This window comes from Pectinophora gossypiella, chromosome 6 (assembly GCF_024362695.1).
Source record: "Pectinophora gossypiella chromosome 6, ilPecGoss1.1, whole genome shotgun sequence".
Classification (NCBI taxonomy): domain Eukaryota; kingdom Metazoa; phylum Arthropoda; class Insecta; order Lepidoptera; family Gelechiidae; genus Pectinophora; species Pectinophora gossypiella.
Window position 1 is genome coordinate 15,808,778 of NC_065409.1, and position 23,703 is coordinate 15,832,480.

The 23,703-nt window shown below is 39.1% G+C and overlaps 1 protein-coding gene across 3 annotated transcripts in view; it reads left to right on the forward strand.

The window, feature by feature from the left end:
• The window catches only part of LOC126367737 (protein outspread), a 401,410-nt gene that overhangs the window by 344,060 nt on the left and 33,647 nt on the right, over positions 1–23,703 (forward strand). For all 3 annotated transcript variants that reach the window (XM_050011415.1, XM_050011416.1, XM_050011417.1), the window contains exon 4: positions 11,469–11,657. In XM_050011415.1, coding sequence (XP_049867372.1) covers positions 11,469–11,657 — 189 coding nt within the window. The remainder of the gene's footprint in view (positions 1–11,468; positions 11,658–23,703) is intronic.

Here is a 23,703-nt window from a genome sequence, read left to right on the forward strand (position 1 = left end):
GAGCCCAACGCTCAACCACTGGACCACGGAGGCCGTTATGACATTGATCTAACAGAATGCTCGGTGAGACGTGGGTAATTAGTTTATCTCGAATGGATGTATCTCTAACTACCCCATTGCGATATAGTTGTGAACTTATAGTATGTAAACAAATAACATTTCGATGTGTAGAATCGCTACTTCTGCGCCCAGTCGACATACCGCTACTTTGAAGTTATGACCAAGAACGCCAAATACCTTTGATAAGCTGTAAGGATAGCGTGTTTATACTTCGTAAACATAGACGACCTCGGCAGTGTAACCTCTAGACATGTCGCTTGCCAAACAAAAGATAGCTAGTTTAATTCCCGGACGAAGCAATGAGGAATTTATCCGAGCTCCACTCCCTACTTCTGTTTCTTGTTTACTTCATTTAAATTGTCCTATTCTATATAGTACTATTGCCCTATATATTGATAAAAACGATATTAAGTTATAAAAAATATGTATTTGTAAATATGTAATTGTAAATAACATGTACGGTCACGAGCATTAATATGTATACACTTTGGTACCGTGTCACATTAACTTTTTTGACAAATTGAACTATAAGTCTCACTAAATGTCAAATATGTTAGTGCGACAGAGTCCTAAAGTGGGTACACTATATTGCTCATGACTGTATATACCTAGCTAGAATATCCAAAATTCAAATCCTGTTTCCCTTCATTTTATTACCGTATTTCCTTACCATATCCACGTTTCCCTAACTTTACCTTCTTGTATTTGTCTAAATGCGTAGCGAAGCCTTCCTTTTTACTTTTTAATTTTTTATCCTAGCTGCTGGATAGATGTTTTAATTATGATAATAACCGCGTAAACTTAAAACAATGTATAAGTCAGGCGGTCTCCGAAATGATATCATGGATTTTATCCGAATTTCATTCAGTGGAGGAAGCAATAGAATGAGAATAAGAAAAGAAATGTTTTTTCGTGTATTTATTTCTTAAATTAAAAGAATATTATTTTGTTACTGGCAATAAATTTATTTTATTCTTATTCTTTTATATCTTTGGCATCGTGGCAACGAGTTCTTGAGAACGTTTTTTTTTTTAATTTTAAAAAGGAAAATCTCCCATTCAGAATATAACTACGAATAAATAATAATTTATTCGTAATTTCCTAAATTATTATTTATTCGTAGGAATATTACGTAGGAATAAATTATTATTTATTCGTAGGAATATAATCACAGGCTGCCTATTTATTACTCTTTCAACTTATATGTATTTAATTTGTAGTTTAGATTTTTTTTGTGTACAATAAATAATATGTTATGTTAACCGTATAAGTAATGATAACCGTGTAATGACTGATCATGTTAGAAAGGAGACAATCCCTGTCAGTTTTCACGACAAGCCCGCTGCTGACCTTCTTTTTATTCTCTGGCAATCCAGCAAAATACTTTGCTTCTATGTAATTCTAAAAAAGGAATACGAATGTTAGCCGCATCCCATTCACAACGTCCCGCTACTAAGGAATTATGGGCGGGTCTGCGCGAGCGCACCGTTGTCCACAAGACGCAACCCTGTCGTTATGCAATATTGCAAGTAACTGTTTGGGAAGGAAGTAACAATCACAAATAAAAGTTATTATTACACCGATGCAGGCAAAGTAAGAAACCTGCGATGGTGGCTTTGAAGATAGGGTTTGGAAAATAATAACGAGATAAAATTGCAACAATTTATTGTTTTATCATAGCACCATCCCCGAAGGAGAAGGCAGAGGGTATAGTAGGTGTACCCATGGTATATTTGGATGAAAATACTACAGTAGTATTAGCTAGGTGGCGACTCCTCCGAATAACAGCACCACTTCGGATTACTCGACGCCTACTATTTGTAAAGAGTGGCGTTTCATCCACGGATGAAATACATTTGCGGTTGAACTGTCACCCAAGTCGTATAAGAAGACCAGGTATGCTCAAAAGTGACAGCTAACATTTCAAGGTTAGCCCACCCAGTGTTGCCATTTCGTAAAAAATAAATTAGCAACGACCATTGTTTTTTTATTTACTATGCAAGGATATTTTTAACATTTAGTAAAAGAATTACTTACAGTTTTAATGATTTTTATATATTTGACAAGTAATATTTTATGTTTATTTTTATTTTTTTAAAGAACGTTTAGGGGCCTGTGCCGAGGTTTTTCTTGCAGCTTCTTTTCCCCGGCTATACAGGTTGTGAGAAGCTGCAGTAGTTTTAGGCGGATGAGACGTTCGTTATGTAAAAATTGACGATTCAAAGTGTAACTATGTTACCTACTGAATGAAGATATTTTTGAATTTGAATTTGAATAGTAAATAAATACTATATAAAAAAAATACTTTATTGCACTTAACAACTAGTTACATCACAAACAAGAAACGGACGTTTACAAGGGTGGACTTATCTCTAAGAGAGATCTCTTCCAGCCAACCCAGAGGTAGTATATAGTAATAAAATAAAAAAAAATTACGTCCTTGGAATGTTGGAGATACCAATTTAATGGTAACACAGTGGTAACACTTACGTCATCAACGGGCTAGCAATGGCGGCTTGTCATAGGATTGAGCATAACTGGTTTTCTTATACTATGGGTGTACGGTCACGAGCATTAATATGTATACACTTTGGTACCATGTCACATTAACTTTTTTGATAAATTGAACTGTAAGTCTCACTAAATGTCAAATATGTTAGTGTGACAGAGTCCTAAAGCCGAAGCCAATGGAATTCCATGGTCTCTGCTTACCCCGGTGGGAAATAGGCGTTAGCTTATGCATGTTTCACTTTCGTAAAATACTCTTACAATACAATGTAACATGGTTACTGTCACGCATGACCACACTAGAACAATAATGTCTTTGTGCGGCAACCGGGTATCGAACCTGACACTATACATAATAAGAACTGATAACCTAAACATGACCACTATACATAATGGTCATGTTTAGGTTATATAAGATTATCACATGCTCCCTGGCCTCCGTGGTCCAGTGGTTGAGCGTTGGGCTCACGATCCGGAGGTCCTGAGTTCGAATTCCGGTGGGGACATATCACTCAAATAAAAATTAAATTTAAAATTAAAAAAAAACCCCGACCAAATAAGTACTCAATTATTATGACAATAAGTTAAAAATGCTAAACCCTATAAAAAGCAAAAAATAACTTATCCCACATATGCTTGCAAGCAAACTGAGCGTGTAACATTCCAATCACACTTAACAAACGACCTGAAGACCTTGAAGACCTGAACTGATTTCCACCAAACATAGCTAAGAACACTCTCGACTGATATACCTTTCAAACAAAAAAAAACCGCAATAAAATCGGATCATCCGTTTGGGAGCTACGATGCCACAGACAGACACATACACATTTACACAGACACGTCAAACTTATAACACCCCGTCGTTTTTGCGTCGGGGGTTAATAAAAAAAGAAATAGTGTAGTAGTCGACACTATTAGTAACAAATCTTCCTCAATTCCATAGCTATTAACTCCATCTTCAATAAGATTTTCATTAAAAGAAATTAATTATAATTAACGATGGCACTTACATAAATTAATGAATATAAACCTCAATGAAGGTGCAATTAGGTGGGAGTTTAATTGCTGGACTGGTAATGAGCTGGTAAAGTTATCGTGGCGGTCACCTTGACGCATCGACGCGTCCTCGCCGGGCCACGAAGAAAGCGGTTAGATTCCTACTTGGTTATGAGACAGATAGATATAACTTACTCTGTCGCGCCGAGCAGAACATCAGAAAACAATCTGTAACTACACTTGGCATGACGTCCTAAAAAAAGGGAAATAGGCGTGATATGTATAGTATCAAATTCTATCGCCGGTGAAAAAAAAAAACAAAATGGCGGAAAAACAAGATGGCCGCCATACAAAGTATATTATGTCGGTTAGTTTCGAACAAACACAGGACACTACGTGAAATCTAGTATAGTATATACATATCCTCTAGTACGGCTGCAAGTTTTATTTTGCCGTCTCGTGGCTGAATCGCCTTATTGTCCAAAAAAGATGATTCCGTGCTTCGGAAGGCACGTTAAGCCGTTAGTCCCAGACTATTAGCTTTAAACACCTCCACCAATCCGGACTGGAGCAGCGTGATTTAGTCTGCTCAATATTCCCTCCGGTTGATTGAGGGGGAGGCCTGTGCCCAGCAGTGGGACGTACTTACTTACTTGTACCCCATGTCCTACGGTTTCCCAAGATACAGGCTCCGTTTAGGAACTTCTGTTCATTTGTTTTTAAATGTAACCCCACCGACGTATGCCTTAAATTTTGCATTAATTCTGATAGTAAACACATTTTAGTCACTTTTAAAGATTTACGTGCTTTATTAAATACATTAAACTATTTTTAACGGGAAACGTGGGGAAAAAATATAGGTAATTGTTTAATACCTTAAATTTAAAAAATTTGACACATTTTTTATTTGATTTTACTATTACATCTTAATATTACATATTAAAGTCGCTTCTCGCTGGTTTCCAAGCCGCTCACCGCTACACTGTAAGTAGTGCTATCAGTGTTGCCAACTTAGTGGATTTTCCACTAGATCTGGTGGTTTAGACATGTGGTTCGGCGAAAAAATATTAGTTTTAGTGGCTAGTGGATTTTTTAGTGGATTAGAGTCCTTCCAGTTAGCGGTAAGTGACGAATTTAACCACTAACACAACCGAATATGGTTTATGAGTTACTTGAGCGAAAGAACCAATATAAAGTTTATTTATTAGTACATAATACATACAATAAGTTTCATATTGAGTAAGATCAAGATGCCTAAGCCACAGTACACCCAAAAGTTTCGTGATTGTTGGTTACATGACCCAGTTTTAAGGGATTGGTTGCAAATAGTCGAAAGCACTGGTGATCCAGTTGCTAAGTGCAAATTATATGGTATATTATTAAGGAATCATTATTAATAATAATTGAATAATTTACCGTGTCTCTAGCACGTCTTTACCTATGACGCGGCGCTAAAGAGGGGGAAAAAACATCCCACGATCTGATTGCACTGATTCGGCTTTGGGTTGTCTAGTGATTCTATAGTTTCTGCTTACCCCGGTGGGAAATAGGCGTGAGTTTATGTATGTATTTTATCTAGTGAAATTCTGGTGGTTCGAGAGACCGCTCAGTTTTAGTGGTTTCTGGTGGTTTGCACGGCCGCATTTGGTGGGCTGGTGAAAATAAAGTTGGCAACACTGAGTGCTATGCTCTTTCAATGTGACATCGATAAAGTGTTCACGTTATTTGAACATTTATCAAACTGTGCTTATGTAGGACTTATTTTTTATTTTACTTTGTCCTACTGTTGCGTCGTGAAACGCTTTAGTGGCGAATGTACAACTTTACAGAAGTTTAAACCACTTTTTTTAACGTTGGGAAATATACCGGTATCTGATGTCCCTACCTTAAATGAGTTTAATTTACAACGGAGTCGAACCCTGGTTCTTTAGTTTGGTGTAGAACTAGATGATTAATGAAACTCTTCCCAGTAGTTCATGTTCAAACCGAACATGTATCCAAAGCTGTAAAATATGATACTTAAGTACTAGCGATAAAAAAGTTAACTATAATAACTAATATTGGTTAACTATATACAAAAATGGTGACTTTATTTCTGCTGCACAAAATTAATTCATAAAATCATTGAAGTACATTTTAATAATTTATTTTCGTGCTAAACAGAATAATTGGTCCTTAAAATTGGTACATTAGGAAAGGGGAACCGTGTTACTGGTAAGACTACTCGGTAAGACTACTGGGAATAGGGGGTATTTTTGAATCGTCGTTTGGCTCGACCATTATAGACAGCGATACGTCTCACAACGATGGCCTAAGAGAAAGCTCAGGTGAAGTTTGAATACTCAGTTCATCTTTCAATGGATGTACCTCTGCCTAGCGTAACTGGGAATAGGGAACAGTAATGACAGGAAAAACATCAGCTGCAATCTTTTTAAAATGCCTCTCTTCATAATTTCAAATATCCGTTTTTCCAACAATATTTCCTTAACAGAAATATAGGCATAGACATTACAATAATAAGAGTTCCTAGCAAGATTATAAGCTAGTTCTTAGAATGTCTCCGACTGGCACTGGGCAAATTATAGCTTCTGGTAAGAGAACCGTGGTGGTCTAACAGTTGCATGGCTGTGAAAGGCTTATTACACGACACGATTTCAAGAGACCCTAACACACCCCGGACACTGTGTTAGGTAAGTGATTTATCTAATCACTACGGTCGATTAATTCTTTCAAATATTCTTCCTCTCAGACGACGCCCTGAGCCGAGGTTCGCGCCCAACTGGGCACTCTCTAGCCTGTTGTCTTAAACGTTGTACCGGGTGAGAGCCTTCAGCGCTCCCCGTTTGTGCGGCCAAATAATTAATGTTAAAGTCACATCAAAAAAAATGATTTTTTCCCTGAACGTCGCTTCCCATAATGTCGCTTTGCGTTTAACTTCGATTCCCAAAACGCCGCTCCTCGCTTCACAGTAGTTACCGGCACGCCGCGTCGAATTTATGGTTAGAATTGGTACAGTTCAGAGCAGAATTTTCAGTTTATTTTCAGAAAAAACGTCCAGAGTTAACTCATTTGCGAACATGTTTTTTTCAAATCTACCTTTTTTCATATGAATTTTTGTTTTTTGTATAATAACTGCTCTGTGTGTGAAAAAAATTAACAAAAAATTAATTAATTAGTTTAAGTTTTCTCAGTAAATGAATTTGTAATTTTTATGAGAAATAAATATTCTTAAACCGTAAAAAAACTGCAATAAATTATATACACACAGTAAAACATATATTATACAAATAAACAACGCAATTAATTTCACACTTAATATTTTTATTTTTAGTATTGTATATATAATCAAAATATCACAGTAAATCACCTTATTATCAAAATCATAATCAAAATGTCACAGTAAATCATTAATTATCAAAATAATTTCTTCTTTTCTTTATGAACAATGTCACAGTGATTATCTACTTACGAATTTTAAAAATTAAACTATTATAGTACATAAAACATAATCTTAAAAATCATAAAAACAATTGTAAGTATATAAAACAAACATCACATTCATCATAATAATATAATAAATAAATCAGGACGTACCAAAAAATAATATAAATTATTTCAGAGATCATTTATAAAAATAAAAAGTGTGTAAATAATTAAAACTTAAATAAATAAGACGTAATCCCTTACTTTTTTTTACATATTATTTTGACATTAGCCAGCCGCTGCAGACAAATACCAATTTCAATTTTTTTACCCAGAAAATCATCAATAATTTTTGTAATGACCAGATCTTTATTGTCAGTTTTGCGTCGCTTTTTAGGCACGTTTTCATGGACGTGATTATTCAATTGATCTATTTTAAAATCTGATTCAATAGCCTCTCCTTTTAATACATCTATGATGTGATAAAGTGACGGATTTTTTGTGATCCTTCTATTGAGCCGATTGTGCCAACCTTCCACATGATTTGTGGTTCTGTACACATCCCCGTGACATGTGAAAAGATTACTATTTTTAATCCATTGATTGGACATATAATCGGTGAAAGCTGTTGCAGCGGCTCCATTTGGGACGTTATGCAGTAGGTACAGCCACGCTTCAGGTATATGATCATGTGGAAGGTAGGCCATAGCAGCACATAGCCCAATAAATTTTTTACCACCCTCTGTCTCTGTGAACCCGAGCTTTTTGCCCTTTTTCCAAATTGCCTGGCTATAATGAAAAAAGCAGCCGTTTACCACGGCTTCAGGAAATATCTCATTTATAGCATTGATTGCGGCTTTTTCGAAATCAATTTTGAAGTTAGTTGGCCGAAAATCAGGATTTTTTTCCTTTATAAGATTAAATAATCTTTTATACGTTTCTTGTGTTTTATTTGGCAAAAGGGCATATAATAAAGGAACGACAGTGCCGTTACCCAAATCACCATGTATTGTATAAATTTGATAAAAAGGTTTGGGAACTACCTTAAAAGTTCCATCTAAAAATACGTGGCTCAAATTTGGGAACACACTTTTGCACTTTTGCGAAATAAAACACAATATTTTCTCATCAGTTCCATCATCAAACATTAAAAAATCTTTGCCAAAAGTCTCTGATATTTTAACTTCACTGAGAGTTTTAAAAGATGTTTTTTCAACATCAAGAAATTTGTTGCGACATCTATAAAGGGAGCTTTTAATATTTTTTAAAATAGGTATTTCGTCAGCAAAATCTTGTGATTTTAAATGAGACATAGTTTCCTCGTACACAGTTGGTATAGGTTTCATACAAGTTCTAACCCTCTTGCGACATTCAGACAGCGCCTTAGCAACATGTTCCCCTTTATAATCTGGCAAGCAAGTGTGAGATGTTTCTCGAATTACACCATCTTTCAATATATTTAAAGTTACTGATGCCTTACAGGTTTTCGTGGTGCAAATCCACAGAGAAGTTAAATTTTTATTAATCTTACTTATACGATACCTATGACCATCCTTGTGTAAAATACTACCTCCTTTATTGCTCTCAGTGAAGCAGAATTTTGAATTCGATTGATTTGAGTGATCTGTTGAGGAACTCGCGATAACTCGTTCGTGAGAACAAGAGGGTGCTACTCCAGCAATGTGAAAATGAGGACTACTAGAACTGCAAGCTACCGGTTCTAAAGTACCTGTTCTGGTAGAAGTGATTGGTTCCACATCACGGGTGCAGGAAGTGATTGGTTCCGCATTTTCAGGACAAGAAGAGATTGGTTTGTCAGTGTTCGAAGAAGAAGCAATCGGCGCCGAGGACGAGTTATGCTTGTCGAGGTCAAGTATAAAATATTGACCTCCTGCATCGCAGTCATTAATTTTGCTTGCTTCGCTCACAATTTGTTGCTGGGTCGTTGAGAGCTGGTCCAAATCAGGTAACACATCGTCGCTTCCTTGTAAGACCGCAATTATCGTAGCTAAATCCACTGAAAAGAACAAGTATTATCTGTAGATTATATATATACATACATAAATTGAAATCTTTTAGTACCCTAAACGTTTGTGAAAGTCCGTAAAATGTAGCCTAAATTAAGCGGGTACTAATAACAAATCGATGGACACCTTATACATCAAAATCTAATAAATAGTTTATGCCCAAAAATAGTCTAATAATTATAGTGGTCTAAAAATATTTAAACTTAAACAGTTAGTTAAAGTAGCTCAAAACAGACTTACTTACTTGCAAGTATTTGAATTCAAGCAAAAATATGTAACTGCGGTGTTTACTATGTCTTTCCGAATTTGTGGGTATTCTGTAATGAATGGGAAAACACTTTATCTCCTATTAATACCATAAATATGCAAAATGTTATTGTTAATATTATTTAGGTACTTAACTGTTTTAATAATGCAACAATAGGTACTTACCTTAGTAGTAATAATAAAATGTCGCGAGTTTCGATGTGTACCCTCTTGACCTTGAAAGACGACCAATTCACACGGCCCGAACCCGAGAATCTAATTTGTTTACGAGCAAAATGCATAGCGATGACTGATGATTCCTATAGATGTAGTTGCATGCATTTGTGGGAGTTATGTTCATGTTTGTTTATCTCGCCCAGGAAGTAATGCGCTATTTGATAGCCATTATGAAATTTTATTATTTAATTGTTAGTCGGCTACACTACAATGTATAAACTCATTTTAAATTAAAAACGATCAATAAAAATATACATACATACATAGACTCACGCCTATTTCCCATCGGGGTAAGCAGAGACTATAGAATTCCATTTGCTTCGATCCTGACACACTTCTCTTGCTTCCTCCACACTCATCAATCGCTTCATACACGCACGCCGGTTCAGAGTAGAAAAAAAAATCAATAAAAAAATGCATATAATTGTTTGAAAATGCACCTAATAAATAAAAATAAACTATTTTTATCCCTCCACAAAACTCCGAAGTCTCAAACTTGACCTGATTTAAACTTAAAAGTACTTTGTAACAGAAGTTATTAGGAGGTTGTATAATACTGCGCAGTATTAAGCAACTCCATACAATAAGCCATAAGTTTTATTTTAGCAGCAATCTTTTACATACTTCTGCTACCCTCATTATCATCAGCCCATTAACGTCCCCACTGCTGGGGCACGGGCCTTCCCTATGAATGGATATGGAGATCGGTCCTTAAACCATCACGCGGGCCCAGTGCGGATCTGCTACCCTAGTACTTTACAAATAAAATTACAGGTATATAAAAAGGTCAACATGGTCATCGTCGGTCCATATCCGAGAGAAATTCAAGCCTATACCTATTTCCCTTCCAAACTTTTTATTTTTCTTTTTAACAATCAATTTTAAGTAATCTTAAAATAAAGTTTGTAAAGAGAATAACCATCACTGTACCATAAGTAGGCGCGATGTTATGGGACTTACAGTAAGGTGAAGAGCGATGTAATGGGAATGCAGCTAAGGCGTCTGTTGCGGAGCGACATTATGGGAAGCGACGTTCAGGGAATAATTCAAAAAAATATATGTATTAGATAAAAGTTGCTTTTTCATCTTATTATTATTAACTAAGTAACTAAAATCCAGAACAGAGCACTCTGACGCAGGCGCGTAGAGACCCGATCCCAGCTAAACTGAGAAGACGGTTGGACAAGGAAGAAGAAGAAGTAACGAGTACTAACAGTACACCCCGGACACTTCATAGAAAATACCTCGTTTTACAGAGACACTACACATTGACGTTATCGTACACGCGCATATGTGTGTGTGTGTGTGTGTGACGTCTGACGCACATATTCAAGACTAAAGTAATACTGAGCGGGGGTGAGGTAAACCTAGCTCAGCCGCTGGTGGGGAGCGGAGAGTTGCCATTCTAGTCGTAAACGTAGTCTTAATCCTTATTCTATGCCCTAAGTTATAGCATAGACAAGCATAGAATAAATAATAATACTATGTATTGAACACTCTCCGGCCCGCACAAATACGAGTTTGGATTACCTCACCCCCCGTTCCGTGCAGACTGTCTGTCTCGCTTCCCCATTCATGAGTGTAATATTCCTATTAGGCCGAGGCGAAGATCCACCAGTGAAACGACTTAATACTTTAAATTTCACTAACAGATTATGAGTTCTAAAAAGTTACCATTAAAGCATTTCATATAAAAAAGCAATGTTGCTATTTGACATTTGGTTGACATTGCGCACTTATTTTTATATGCGCAAATGTCAAAGAGCATAATCCACCAAAGAGGCTCAATAATAAATTGCTTCTTTATCCCCAAGTTGGGTTTATCAGCTTTAGGTGTGTTGTCACCACGCTAAATAGTATCTGTATTACGTCATAACTTTTCATTACTTTCGTATTTATAATATTCTTCTTCTGAATCTGCATCAAAATGAAAATACCACTAACTTCTATCTCTTTCTTTCTTCACAGCCGGACACAGTCCCCCAAGCCAGCGTGGACATGACGACGGTGGTGGAAGTGAGCGAGGCAGATTCCGTGACTGGGCACCCTCACAGCCTGGCCATCACGGCGCCTGAGCGTGTCACCTTCGTCAAGGGCACCTGCCGCGAGGAAGCCAGATGGTGGGCGGACGTGCTGAGCGTCTATCCACGGAGCAAGGTGAGGCTATTTGACTACTTCCTACTGGGTTATTGTAACCGCCTCCGTGATTCAGTGGTTGAGCGTTGGGCTCACGATCCGGAGGTCTCGGGTTCGAATCCCGGTGGGGGACATATCACAAAAATCACTTTGTGATCCCTAGTTTGGTTAGGACATTACAGGCTGAAGAAGAAGACCTGTGAATGAAAACTAGATTTAAACTTATTGCAGATTTTCCGTAAATGGCATTAACTCTGGCCGGACAAATGGGGAGCGCTGAGTGATCTCACCCGGTACCAAATTTATGACAACAGGCCTGAGGGTGCCCAGTTAGGCGCGAACCTCGGCTCAGGGCGTCGTCTGAGAGGAAATATCTAATATTTGAAAGATTTAATCAACCCTAGTGGGTCGATAGCGATAAGTACTGAATGGGGTAAATCGACGTCTGATTCTGCATAGAATTATTTTGATTTGTCAATTAAGTTAATTAAAAAAAACATCCACTTCTTTCGTTATAATAACACTGATTATATTTAACACACACAACACATCTATAAAAGCCATTATGCTAGAAAGCCGCCTTAAACACAAAAAAACATGGAAATCGAATTAAGTTGACGCATTCATCTCAACCAATCGACAAATCACTCGACCATCCGGCGTTTATCCTATTGAGGCAGGTTAAGAACGGACTTGTTGCCGGCAATCTCTTCCACTTACCACTTGCGCACGCGTCGATTTCTCGAAGGAAGTTCTTGCTCATTACTTGGCGATACCCGTCACTTGGCGTTGGAATTACTAATGTAAACACCGTGGTTTAGTGCCGGTGAAACGTGAAGGCACTGTACCATTTGACCGGGAGAAAATAGATCATTACCACACCCCGGACTTCATACAAAACACCTCGTTCAGACACTTGAAACGGCCAATCTGCTCGCAACACCAAACACTTCAGAACCCCGATATCGACCGACTAGGTTCGATTAATTCTTTTGAAATATTTTCCTCTCAGACGCCGCCGTGAGCCGAGATTCGCGCCCAACTGGGCACCCTCAGGCCTGTTGTCTTAAATTTTGTACCGGGTGAGAGCCCTCAGCTCTCCCCATTTGTCCGGCCAAGTAGTTAATGCCATTTGCAGTAAATCTACAATAAATCACGTCATAAAAAAAACAGACACTACTCATTGACGTTATCGTACACACACATGTGTGTATGTCTTCTTTTTCGTATCGTGTGGGTTGTGAGGTGGAATCCCAGCCTCATCAACACTGGTGTTAGGGTTATGATTGAGCCACCAAAGGCCAGGGGCTCATGTAACGATTACTCACTTACATCAGTAAATAGTAACTGGGACCAACGGCTTAACGTGCCTTTCGACGCACGGATCATCTTACTTTTGGACACGCAAGTGATCGGCCTGTAATGTCCTAACCAAACTACACAAAGTGATTTTTGTTATTTGTCCCCACCAGGATTCGAACCCGGGACCTCCGGACCGTGAGCACAACGCTCAACCACACGACCATAGAGGCGGTATTTAACTTTTTTATGAATTTTAATCAAGAAAAACATAATGTAATTGTGTTTTTTCATACAAATCCCATAGTAATTTCGTGTTTTGACATTTAGCAAAAAGTAACTGATTTGACTAGTTGGAAACTAGCCTATTGAATATGGCAGCGACAGAATGTAAATGCAGGGTTGTGGATACTTCCTTGTCCGGGATAAAGTACCGCTTACAAATTACTGGTGAGGGAAATTGTTTCGAGATGTGAGGTGCGAATGATCGACAGTTAGGTCTGCCTTCCTGTAGGGCTAACATGCGCAATATGATAAAATTTTGTCACGAACATTTTATCGATACTGACGACATAATTATGTCGTTTTGTCGATTGGTGCTAATAGTTAAATATGTCAACTTTATTGCAAGTGAGTCGCCTAAAAAAATTCAGTCCAGAATTATGATCAATTAACAAATAAATAATAATAACTGAATATAAAATACTTTTCATCTATTAACCAGCTCGGTAAAGGTCGTTTGTTGTCGTAAATTTTGTACCCCTCTGCGCTCTCCATTTATTCGGCCAAGTAGCTAATAGTAAGGCCAATAATAAGTCACGTAAAAAAACCTAATTTAAATATGCATTAAGGAGTATACCTATATATTCATAGTGGCGGCGGCGCGAAGAGCTCGGTGGCGCAGCGGTAAACGCGCTCGGTCTGCGATTGTCGAAGTTAAGCAACTTTCGCAAAGGCCGGTCATAGGATAGGTGACCACAAAAAAAAGTTTTCATCTCGAGCTCCTCCGTGCTTCGGAAGGCACGTTAAGCCGTTGGTCCCGGCTGCATTAGCAGTCGTTAATAACCACCAATCAGCACTGGGTCCGCGTGGTGGTTTAAGGCCCGATCTCCCTATCCATCCATAGGGAAGGCCCGTGCCCCAGCAGTGGGGACGTTAATGGGCTGGTGATGATGATATTCATAGTCATTATCACTATTTAAAGATTTAAAGAACACATCCAATCCGCAACAATTAAACCTTCTATCAACCTCGAACCCTGTAATTGCCGGACACAGCATCCAGTTTTTGTGGTATAATAGTCCAGATGTAATGCAATACGGGCAGCACAATACAATCCTACCGTGACGGTGTAAACCAGACGCCCTTGGGTTCATTCGCACTAGTCCAACAAGGTCTTTTCAAGGAATTTAGGTAGACAACAGTGTCTAGTAGATAAATCAACGTTCATACATCAGACAAACGTGCTGATTCCATATTCAAAATTCAAATTCAAAATTCAAAAATATCTTTATTCAGTAGGTAACATAGTTACACTTTGAATCGTCATTTTTTACATAACGAACGTCTCATCCGCCTAAAACTACTGCAGCTTCTCACGACCTGTATAGCCGGGGAAAAGAAGCTGCAAGAAAAACTTCGGCACAGGGCCTTTTTATTGTTATACAACATAAACATAAACTCATGCCTATTTCCCGCCGGAGTAAGCAGAGACTACGGAAATCCATTTGCTTGGATCCTGACACACTTCTCTTGCTTCCTCGACATTCATCAATTGTTTCATACTCGCACGCCGGTTCAGAGTAGATCGGACCCAAGCTTTTCTAAGGACATCTCCAATTTGGTCAATGTACGTCCTTCTAGGTTTTCCTCTGCCAGCCCTACCATCAACCTTCGCTCCAAGAACGTGATCGATTCATATATGCACGCCGCTTCGGAGTAGACCTTACTGAACCTTTTCTAAGGACATCTCCAATTTGGTCAAAGTACATCCTAGTAGCCTCGGGCCTAACAACAACCTTCGCCTAATACACCGCTTTTGTAATCCTATTATTCTTCATCCGCTCTACGTGTCACACCAACACACCATCACACACACCATCTAAATTTATTCACCTATCATTTTCTTATCCGTCGAAAAGGAAAGGGACGGGTAATCGACAGGCTTAAAATATATGAAACACACGTCTGTTTTAGGCAGATATTTAAACCCTCCTAAATTGTTATATTGGCCAATGACCCGACAGAATTAACTTGACAGCAGACGTCAAACGGTTGCAAATCGAGTAAGTGAGTAAAAGCGTAAGTGCGAGTGAGACAGACGATCCACACGCTCCCCTTTCCTTAAGACTAAAGTAAGAACCAGAGGGGGTGAGGCGCTCGATTCGATTTGGTGCGGGGCGAAGAATTACCGTTCTATACGTAGTTTTATTCTTTAAGATGACGACAGACAAATACGAACATGTTATGCCGACCCCATCTAGAGTAGATAAGGGCAGGAGGCTGATGACGTAATAACATTCTTTAAAAAGCGTCCTAAATATGGACGACAGCCCATAAACCCATCAGTCGTGACCTGTCTACAGGCAGAAGCGTGACTGTTTCGTTCCGTCTGAGCAGTTGACCTTATATAACTGCTCCATATTGAGATCAACCTAATTATTCAATTGGTGGCAATCGGTCGCCATCGATTCACTGAAATCAGCTGTCACGCTGTCCTGTTTATATAGGGTTGACAGGCACTAGTCACGTCCGTAGTCTTTATAGTCTTTATTGCGCAGAACGACACTTGCCACACTTGGTATTGAAGTAATTTGGTGAATATGCAATTTTTTTTACCATTCGGCTTATTTCGTCCCATTACTGGGCACTTTTCTCCTCTCAATCAACCGGAGACGGTATGAAGCATACTCCATCACGCTCCTCCGGTGCGGGTTGGTCGAGGTGTTTGAGCAAGCAGCCAAAGGCTTAACGTGCCTTCCGAAGCTCGGAATCATCTTTTTCGGACAATTAGGTGACTCAGAAAGCAATATTCAAGCCAAATAAATTGATCTCGACAATGTCCCCATCGGGAATCGAATCTTGAGCCCAACGCTCTAACCACTAAACCACGGAGTCTGTTCCACCAATTGTAACCAGCAGTCTTTGTAGCTCGTAATAGAAAGACCTCACACATGACCTGAAAAGAAAAAAAATAAATACTATCATCTCAGAAGCTATCGTGAAGATTAGAGTGATATGCTTTATATACCTATTGTTCTTCTTATCTGAGTGCAAATTTCGTTTACCCTAGAACAATATATTCGTGCATTTATTTATGTGACTTGTAAAGGAAAAAAAATATTTTTTTTTTTTAAATTTTGCAACCCTACTCCCGCCAGTAAACCCCAATTCGCGCCAATAACCGCGCTGCAATTAGCGCTCACGGGATCGCGTTACTTGCGCCGGCGCATATGACTCACGCGTTTGCGTTACGTTTCGGGACGATCCAGTTTCCAACTAAACTGATTTAGGCAACCTAAATCTGTTCTTGGTAAACATTTGGGTGTTATTTTCTGGGTATTAATTGGGGTTAGGTCATGTGTTTTAGTAATAGGATACTTCTAGTAACTATCTACCTTTTTTAAACTGTTGTTATGGGATTAATTTGGATGCTCAACCATTGGACCACGGAGCCTGTTGGATCATCATCTATCATAAATTCACACCCGTATTCCCCAATGAGTTGAGCAGAGACACAAAAATCAAAGACAACTTGCAGTACCGTTAAAACTATGATACATACATACATAAACTCACGCCTATTTCCCACCGGGGTAAGCAGAGACTATAGAATTGCATTTGCTTCGATCCTGACACACTTCTCTTGCTTCCTCCACATTCATCAATCGCTCCATACACGCACGCCTTCTCGGTCTTCCTCAGCCAGCCCTACCATCAACTTTCGCTTTATACTATGATCCAAGATGGATTATGATGAACCTTATGATCTGTCTTCTTACCTATTCCGATTATTTGATAAGTCCAGTTTTATAGAAGCGACTGCCTATCTGATCTCCCAAGCCGAAGGGAAAACCAGCTCAATTTCAAGTTAGGTCACATATTAATAACATACCTTTGAATACATTTCTTGAATATGTGGATTTCCTCACAACGTAAATCTATCTACACAATGTTGCGTAATTTAAAAAAAAACTTGAAACGCGGCTTAAATCATAAAGATTTTTATTTTATTTTTATAATTTCACATGTTTCAAGAAATACAAGTTAATCGACTCCGAAAGTGGTAAACACCAATCTCATTTATGTAATAACCTCGCAGTTGGAACATGTGTTACATAGTGAACCGGTAGCGGCCATGTTTTTTGTCACCATCTGAGTAACAGCTCTTGACAGTCCACAGGGTTGCCAGTTTGCCGGTTTTTTTTTTAGAGGAAAAATAAATTGTTGGGGAAGTTTTGGGTAAAACAGCACAATAGGTTTTTTATCCCTGCACAATCTCATCTGTTCACTCCTGTATTCAAGAATTCGAAACCTTAGCTGTTCGTATCAGAGACGAAAAAGCGAAACGCTTCTTACGAGGTGGGTATTAAGATGAAAAGGGGATGAAGGATTTTTATTATACGAATCTAATATCTTACATATTTACTTCACGAGACTTAAAGTTTTTTTAAGGAAATGGGGAAATTTCAATATATTTATCTGGCAACCCTGAGTCCACATCGTCTGCTAGACGTTTATAGAGTCAGTTATGAACGTATGACATTAACAGTAACTCTACATGTTTAGTTCTTTGGACTGGTGTTTCCCGTTGGGGTTAGCTGACCTTACCCGAAGACAGCAAATGGACAAATCAAAGAGGAAGATAAGGTCTATTACAGACTAAATTCAGAAGATATTCCCGATCTTTGCCATTACATAAATATAGGGTGTTAGTTAAATTAGTTTTAATTCTATACTTTTGTGATCGAAAATTACACTTGATATTAACTCAGAGTCATGGTCGGTATCATCCTCCTCAGTATTCGTTACAATGTCACTTACAAGTGTGTACAGTCATGAGCAATATCATGTACCCGCTTTAGAACCCTGTCGCGCTATCTTATTTGACATTTAATGAGACTTACGGTTTTATTTGTCAAAAAAGTTAATGTGACATGGTTGCAAAGTGTATACATATTAGTACTCGTAACCGTACAGGTACCATACAAATACGCATGAGTATTAGTGACACCCTACTGAATACTGAGGGGGATAATTCAGCTCATGATTCTGAGTTAATATCAAGTGGAATTTCCTGGTGGAAACTACATGACAATGCTTCATGTTTTGTTTAATTCCATTTGATATCAACTCAGAATCATGGTTTCAATCATACCTCCAAAGTTTTCGTTACGATGTCACTCACACCCTGCCCCCTCCCCACACCCTTTCCCAAAAAAAAGGATGAAGGCAGTTTCCGATTAGGTATAATACAAAAGAAACACGAACCTATGTATATTGCTACGTACAGTCATGAGTAATATCATGTACCCACTTTAGAACCCTGTCGCACTATCATATTTTACATTTATAAGACTTACAGTTTAATTTGTCAAAAAAACTTAATGTGACATGGTTTCAAAGTGTATACATATTAGTACTCGTGTCCGTGCATGTCTCCATTGGTGTATAAAATACTATGTTGCTATAGGTCTAATCCTTTCGCCAGTTTCTGGCATGGCTCAGATTGGTATAAAGTGTTTAGAGTGACGAAACGTACGTTCTAACTGATATTTATTCATTTTACCACACTCGCCTTACCATTGCCCATTCTGGTAAACCTGCTCCACACTACACTCATATTGTAGCTAATTTCGGATACCTATAAGGTCTACGACACTGACAAGAGACTTCTACAATATTTAAAACTACAAGAACTACTCCTGCGTAACCGTTGGTACAATCATAGTATTGTAGTATCATACTCTCATCATATAATTAACTGTACTTCATCAATACTAAGTAATAAGCAATAGTTAAAACTTATTTTCTATTGTATTAATATATTTCATTACATTTCTTTCTTTTTTGTAATAATGAATTATTGGAATAATGTGAGGTTCAATCTGCTTCCTCTTTATTTATTTAGTAAAATGCGGTCAACGCCCCTGGTGGTTGTACCACCAGGACAAATATTGTAATATTAATTAGTAAACCATATTGTATCATTGTTGGTTGACCCAAATAATTAAAAAAAAAGACAAACCAGGAGTCAACACTGGTACGGGCGTCAATCATGAGTTATTAACGATACGTTTCACCACCTATCTTGTCGATCTTGAAAGCTCAGTGTGGTACTTAGTTCATCTTGCGATAAATGAACCTCTGACTACCCCAATCGGGTTATAGTAGTGAGCTTATCTTATGTTACTTTTTACTTTTTTCTGCGGAATTTTTTTTTCCGCGTGAACTATGTAGTTTGGCCTGAGATGATTCGATAACACTGTCGTTTTTCATAATCGTTTGCGTCTTGGCTGCGGCCCGGGTCCATATAATAAGAAATAATACTATACTACGTATACAACGGCAACTCTCCGCTCCCCACCAGCGTCTGAGCTAGGTTCGAATCCAGCACAGGCCTAAACCAATTATTGTCGGATTTGTTTTCGAATTCATGTTTGGATCATAAATGATTATCACGTACTCAGCGGTGAGGGAAAACATCGCGACGAAACCCACATTCCCGATAAATGCATTTTCGGAGATATGTGACCTAACCTGTATTGGGCTGGTTTTCCCTTCGCGGGTTGGAAGGTCAGACAGGCAGTCGCTCCTGTAAAAAACCGGACCTGTCAAATCTTCAGCTTAAGTAAGAGGACCCTGTGAAAAACGGGATAATGCTAGGGGATGGTGATATTACTAATCGAACTATCTAGATAGGACAAATAAGTCGACGTTTCCCAGACGGGTCCTCCTACAGTTTCCTACCTCCCAGTATGGTGCTCGGAATGTACCGTCCATTGCCGTTTCCGTATAGAGGAAAAAGTAGTCAATTGACTACCGGTTTCAATGTACTCCTACCGATGTTGTGTTGATTGATTCTTTGAATATAATTTATGGGATAAATACTAAGACTTTTCCAATTCATTTAAAATAACATAACATAGGCAAAGGTATGTAATACACCCACTCCTCGTCAGCTAATAGAAAACGAGCCTATCCCATCCCATCCAAGCCCATCCTGGCATCTGGTTAGAGCGTTAGGCTCACGATCTGGAGGTCCGAGTTCGATTCCCGATGGGGACATTGTCGAAATCACTTTGTGAGACTGTCCTTTGTTTGGTAACGACTTTCAGGCTTGAATCACCTCATTGTCCGAAAAAGTAAGATGATTCTGTGCTTCGGAGGGCACGTTAAGCCGTTGGTCCCGGCTATTAGCCGTAAAAATACCTCCACCAACCCGCACTGGAGCAGCGTGGTGGAGTATGCTCCTTACCCCCTCCGATTGAATGAGAAGAGGCCTGTGCCCAGCAGTAGGACGTATATAGGCTGTTTATGTATGTATGTTATGTATAATAGTATAAGGTTAGTGTATTCTAACATAATAAATAGGTGTATCTTCATGCATCTTCGCGAGACCAACAAGTTTCTTCGACGGAAGAGATACGTAGAACATCGTTCACGGTAACAATTATTAAGAAAGCTTGGACAAAGTGGTTGCATTCCTCCGTCTGATAAGGAAGCTGATCACAGCTGACCATGAGATACTTCCTAGAAATCCATCGAGCAGTGATTATGGACTTCGGAGACCCAGAGAGGTCTCGAACATTAGACCTATGAATATAGGAACACCGACCTTATTTGGTCTGATATCTAAATATATAAAAGGAGAAACTGACTGACTGACATATCAACGCACAGCCTAAACAGCTAAACGTAGGCACTTGAAATTTGGAAGGTACGTAGCTTAGGTACCGTAGAGGTGCACTAAGAAAGGAATTCCCGGAATTCTCACGGGAACGGGAATTAGCGGGAAAATCCTTTTGTATGAAAAATCTAAACCGCTTAAGTTAGACGCTTGAAATTTGGCATGCAGGTACCTTAGTTAACTTAAAGCTTAGTTGCAACAGGATATTGCAAAATTCCCACGGAAACGGGAGTTAGCGAAAAGAAACATTTGTATGAAAAATGGAAACCGCGTAAGATAGATGTTTTCAATCTAGCATGTATGCATACCTTAGTAAATATAAAGTTTAGTTATGGCTGTATTTTGAAAAATGGGAGTTAGCGGGAAATAAAAATTGTATGAAAAAATTTAAACTGCATAATTTAGACACACACACAAAGATCTCTCTTTTATAACAAGCCACGCGGACGAAGCCGCGGGCAAAAGCTAGTCCATTATAAAGTATCGATTACTGAGGGGGATGATATAGCTCAAGATTGAGTTAATATCAAGTGGAGACATACATACATAAACTCACGCCTATTTCCCACCGGGTTAAGACTATGGAATTCCATTTGCTTCGATCCTGACACAGTTCTCTTGCTTCCTCCACATTCATCGATCGTTTCATACACGCACGCCGGTTCAGAGTATAAAAAAGTATAGAATTGAAAATAATGTGAGAAACACAAAAAAATAAAAGAATTTTGTAATGGAAATTTCCACTTGATATTAAGTCAGATATTATTGATATCAAGTTAAAGCGTACGACACGTCATCGGGCCGTCCCCTTAAGGCGACCCGTATTCGTGGCCCCTCTGCTACCCTTATCGCCGTCTTAGGCCAGGCGCGCACTACGAGTTTTTCGCCGCGCGGCAGAAAAAAGCAGCGGCATAATGTCGCACTGTAATACTGTACCAAACAGTTTTAAATTGTATTGCGCGCACTTGACGGCAGAGCCACCGCAGCGGCGCAGTATTACAGTGCGACATTATGCCGCTGCTTTTTTCTGCCGCGCGGCGAAATACTCGTAGTGCACGCCTGTCCTCAATCCGACCCTGTCGACGATTGAGTAAAAGAAATTAAAAACATTACATATAAATGTAAGAATACAAGGTTGATTGTGGGAATTATAATTGTTGATTTGAATTGGACCATTGTTTTATGGTCAATTCGATTATAGTCGTTTTATTGTTACTCGTGTTCCGTGTGGTTTAAAACAATGTGTGAAGAGAGAGTGATTTCCCTCTTTAAGCGCTTATCGCTATCGACCCACTAGGGTCGATTCATCATCATCAGCCTATTAACGTCCCCACTGCCGGGGCACGGGCCTTCCCCATGGATGGATAGGGAGATCGGGCCTTAAACCATCACGCGGGCCCAGTGCGGATTGATGGTTATTAACAACTGCTAATGCAGCTGGGACCAACGGCTTAACGTGCCTTCCGAAGCACGGAGGAGCTCCAGATGAAAACTTTTTTTGTGGTCACCCATCCTATGACCGGCCTTTGCGAAAGTTGCTTAACTTCAACAATCGCAGACCGAGCGCGTTTACCGCTGCGCCACCGAGCTCCTCGAGGGTCGATTAATTCTTTAAAATATTCTTCCTCTCAGACGACGCCCTGAGCCGAGGTTCGCGCCCAACAGGGCACCCTCACGCCTGTAGTCTTAAATTTTGTACCGGGTGAGAGCTCTAAGCGCTCCGCATTTGTCCGGCCAAGTAGTTAATGCCAACTGCGGCAAATCTACAATAAGTCAGAGAAGAGTGAATGATGAAAATAACTGCGGACTTAGAGGGAGCGAAGGCAAGAGGGGAACCGTAGCATGAAAAAGTAGCATGGAGAATGCTACACCGACAAGAGCGTTGCTCTTAAATTAATGATGATGACTACTTACATAACATACTTAAACAGCCTATATACGTCCCACTGCTGGGCACAGGCCTCCCCTCTATCAACCGGAGAGGGTATGGAGCATACTCCACCACGCTGCTCCATTGCGGGTTGCTGGAGGTGTTTTTTTACGGCTAATAGCCGGGACCAACGGCTTAACGTGCTCTCCGAAGCACGGAATTATCTTACTTTTTCGGACAATCTGGTGATTCAGGCCTGAAAAGTCCTTACCAAACAAAGGACAGTCTCTTCAAGTGATTTCGACAATGTCCCCATCGAACCCGGACCTCCAGATCGTAAGCCTAACGCTCTAACCACAAGACCACGGAGGCTGTTTGACTGATGACTACTTACAAACATAGGCAGCCTTATTGCTAGATAGCAATTTCTGCCAGGCAACCTTAGGGTTGTTCGTTCTTCACTCATGTTACAATAAATCGTTTTCTTCAAATAAACATTAAACCATAATGATTCGACGCAAACGCAATGAACAACAATTATAAAATCACAATAAAATTCAATTCACATTACGCAACTCATATTGCTACAATCGAGTGTGAATGTAAAGTTAATTGCTATGTGTATGTAAAACAATAAAACGATATTATGTGCGCAGGCGCCGCGTCCCGTTAAAGCAACACTACTGAGGTCAATGAACCGATGTTTGATTTGTTATTGTTCAACAACATATCGACATAAGCTCAAGACTCAAGACTATATCCCAATGGGGTAGTCAGATGTCAAGATGATCTCAGTACCCACACCTCACTGAGCTTTCAACCGGAGGGGGTATGGAGCATACTCCACCACTCTGCTCCACTGCGGGTTCGTGGAGGTGTTTTGTGTCTTCGGACAATCAGGTGATTCAAGCCTGCAATGTCCTAAAGTCCTAACCAAACAAAGGACAGTCTCACAAAGACAAAAAAATGAATGTTTGTTATTTTCTTCG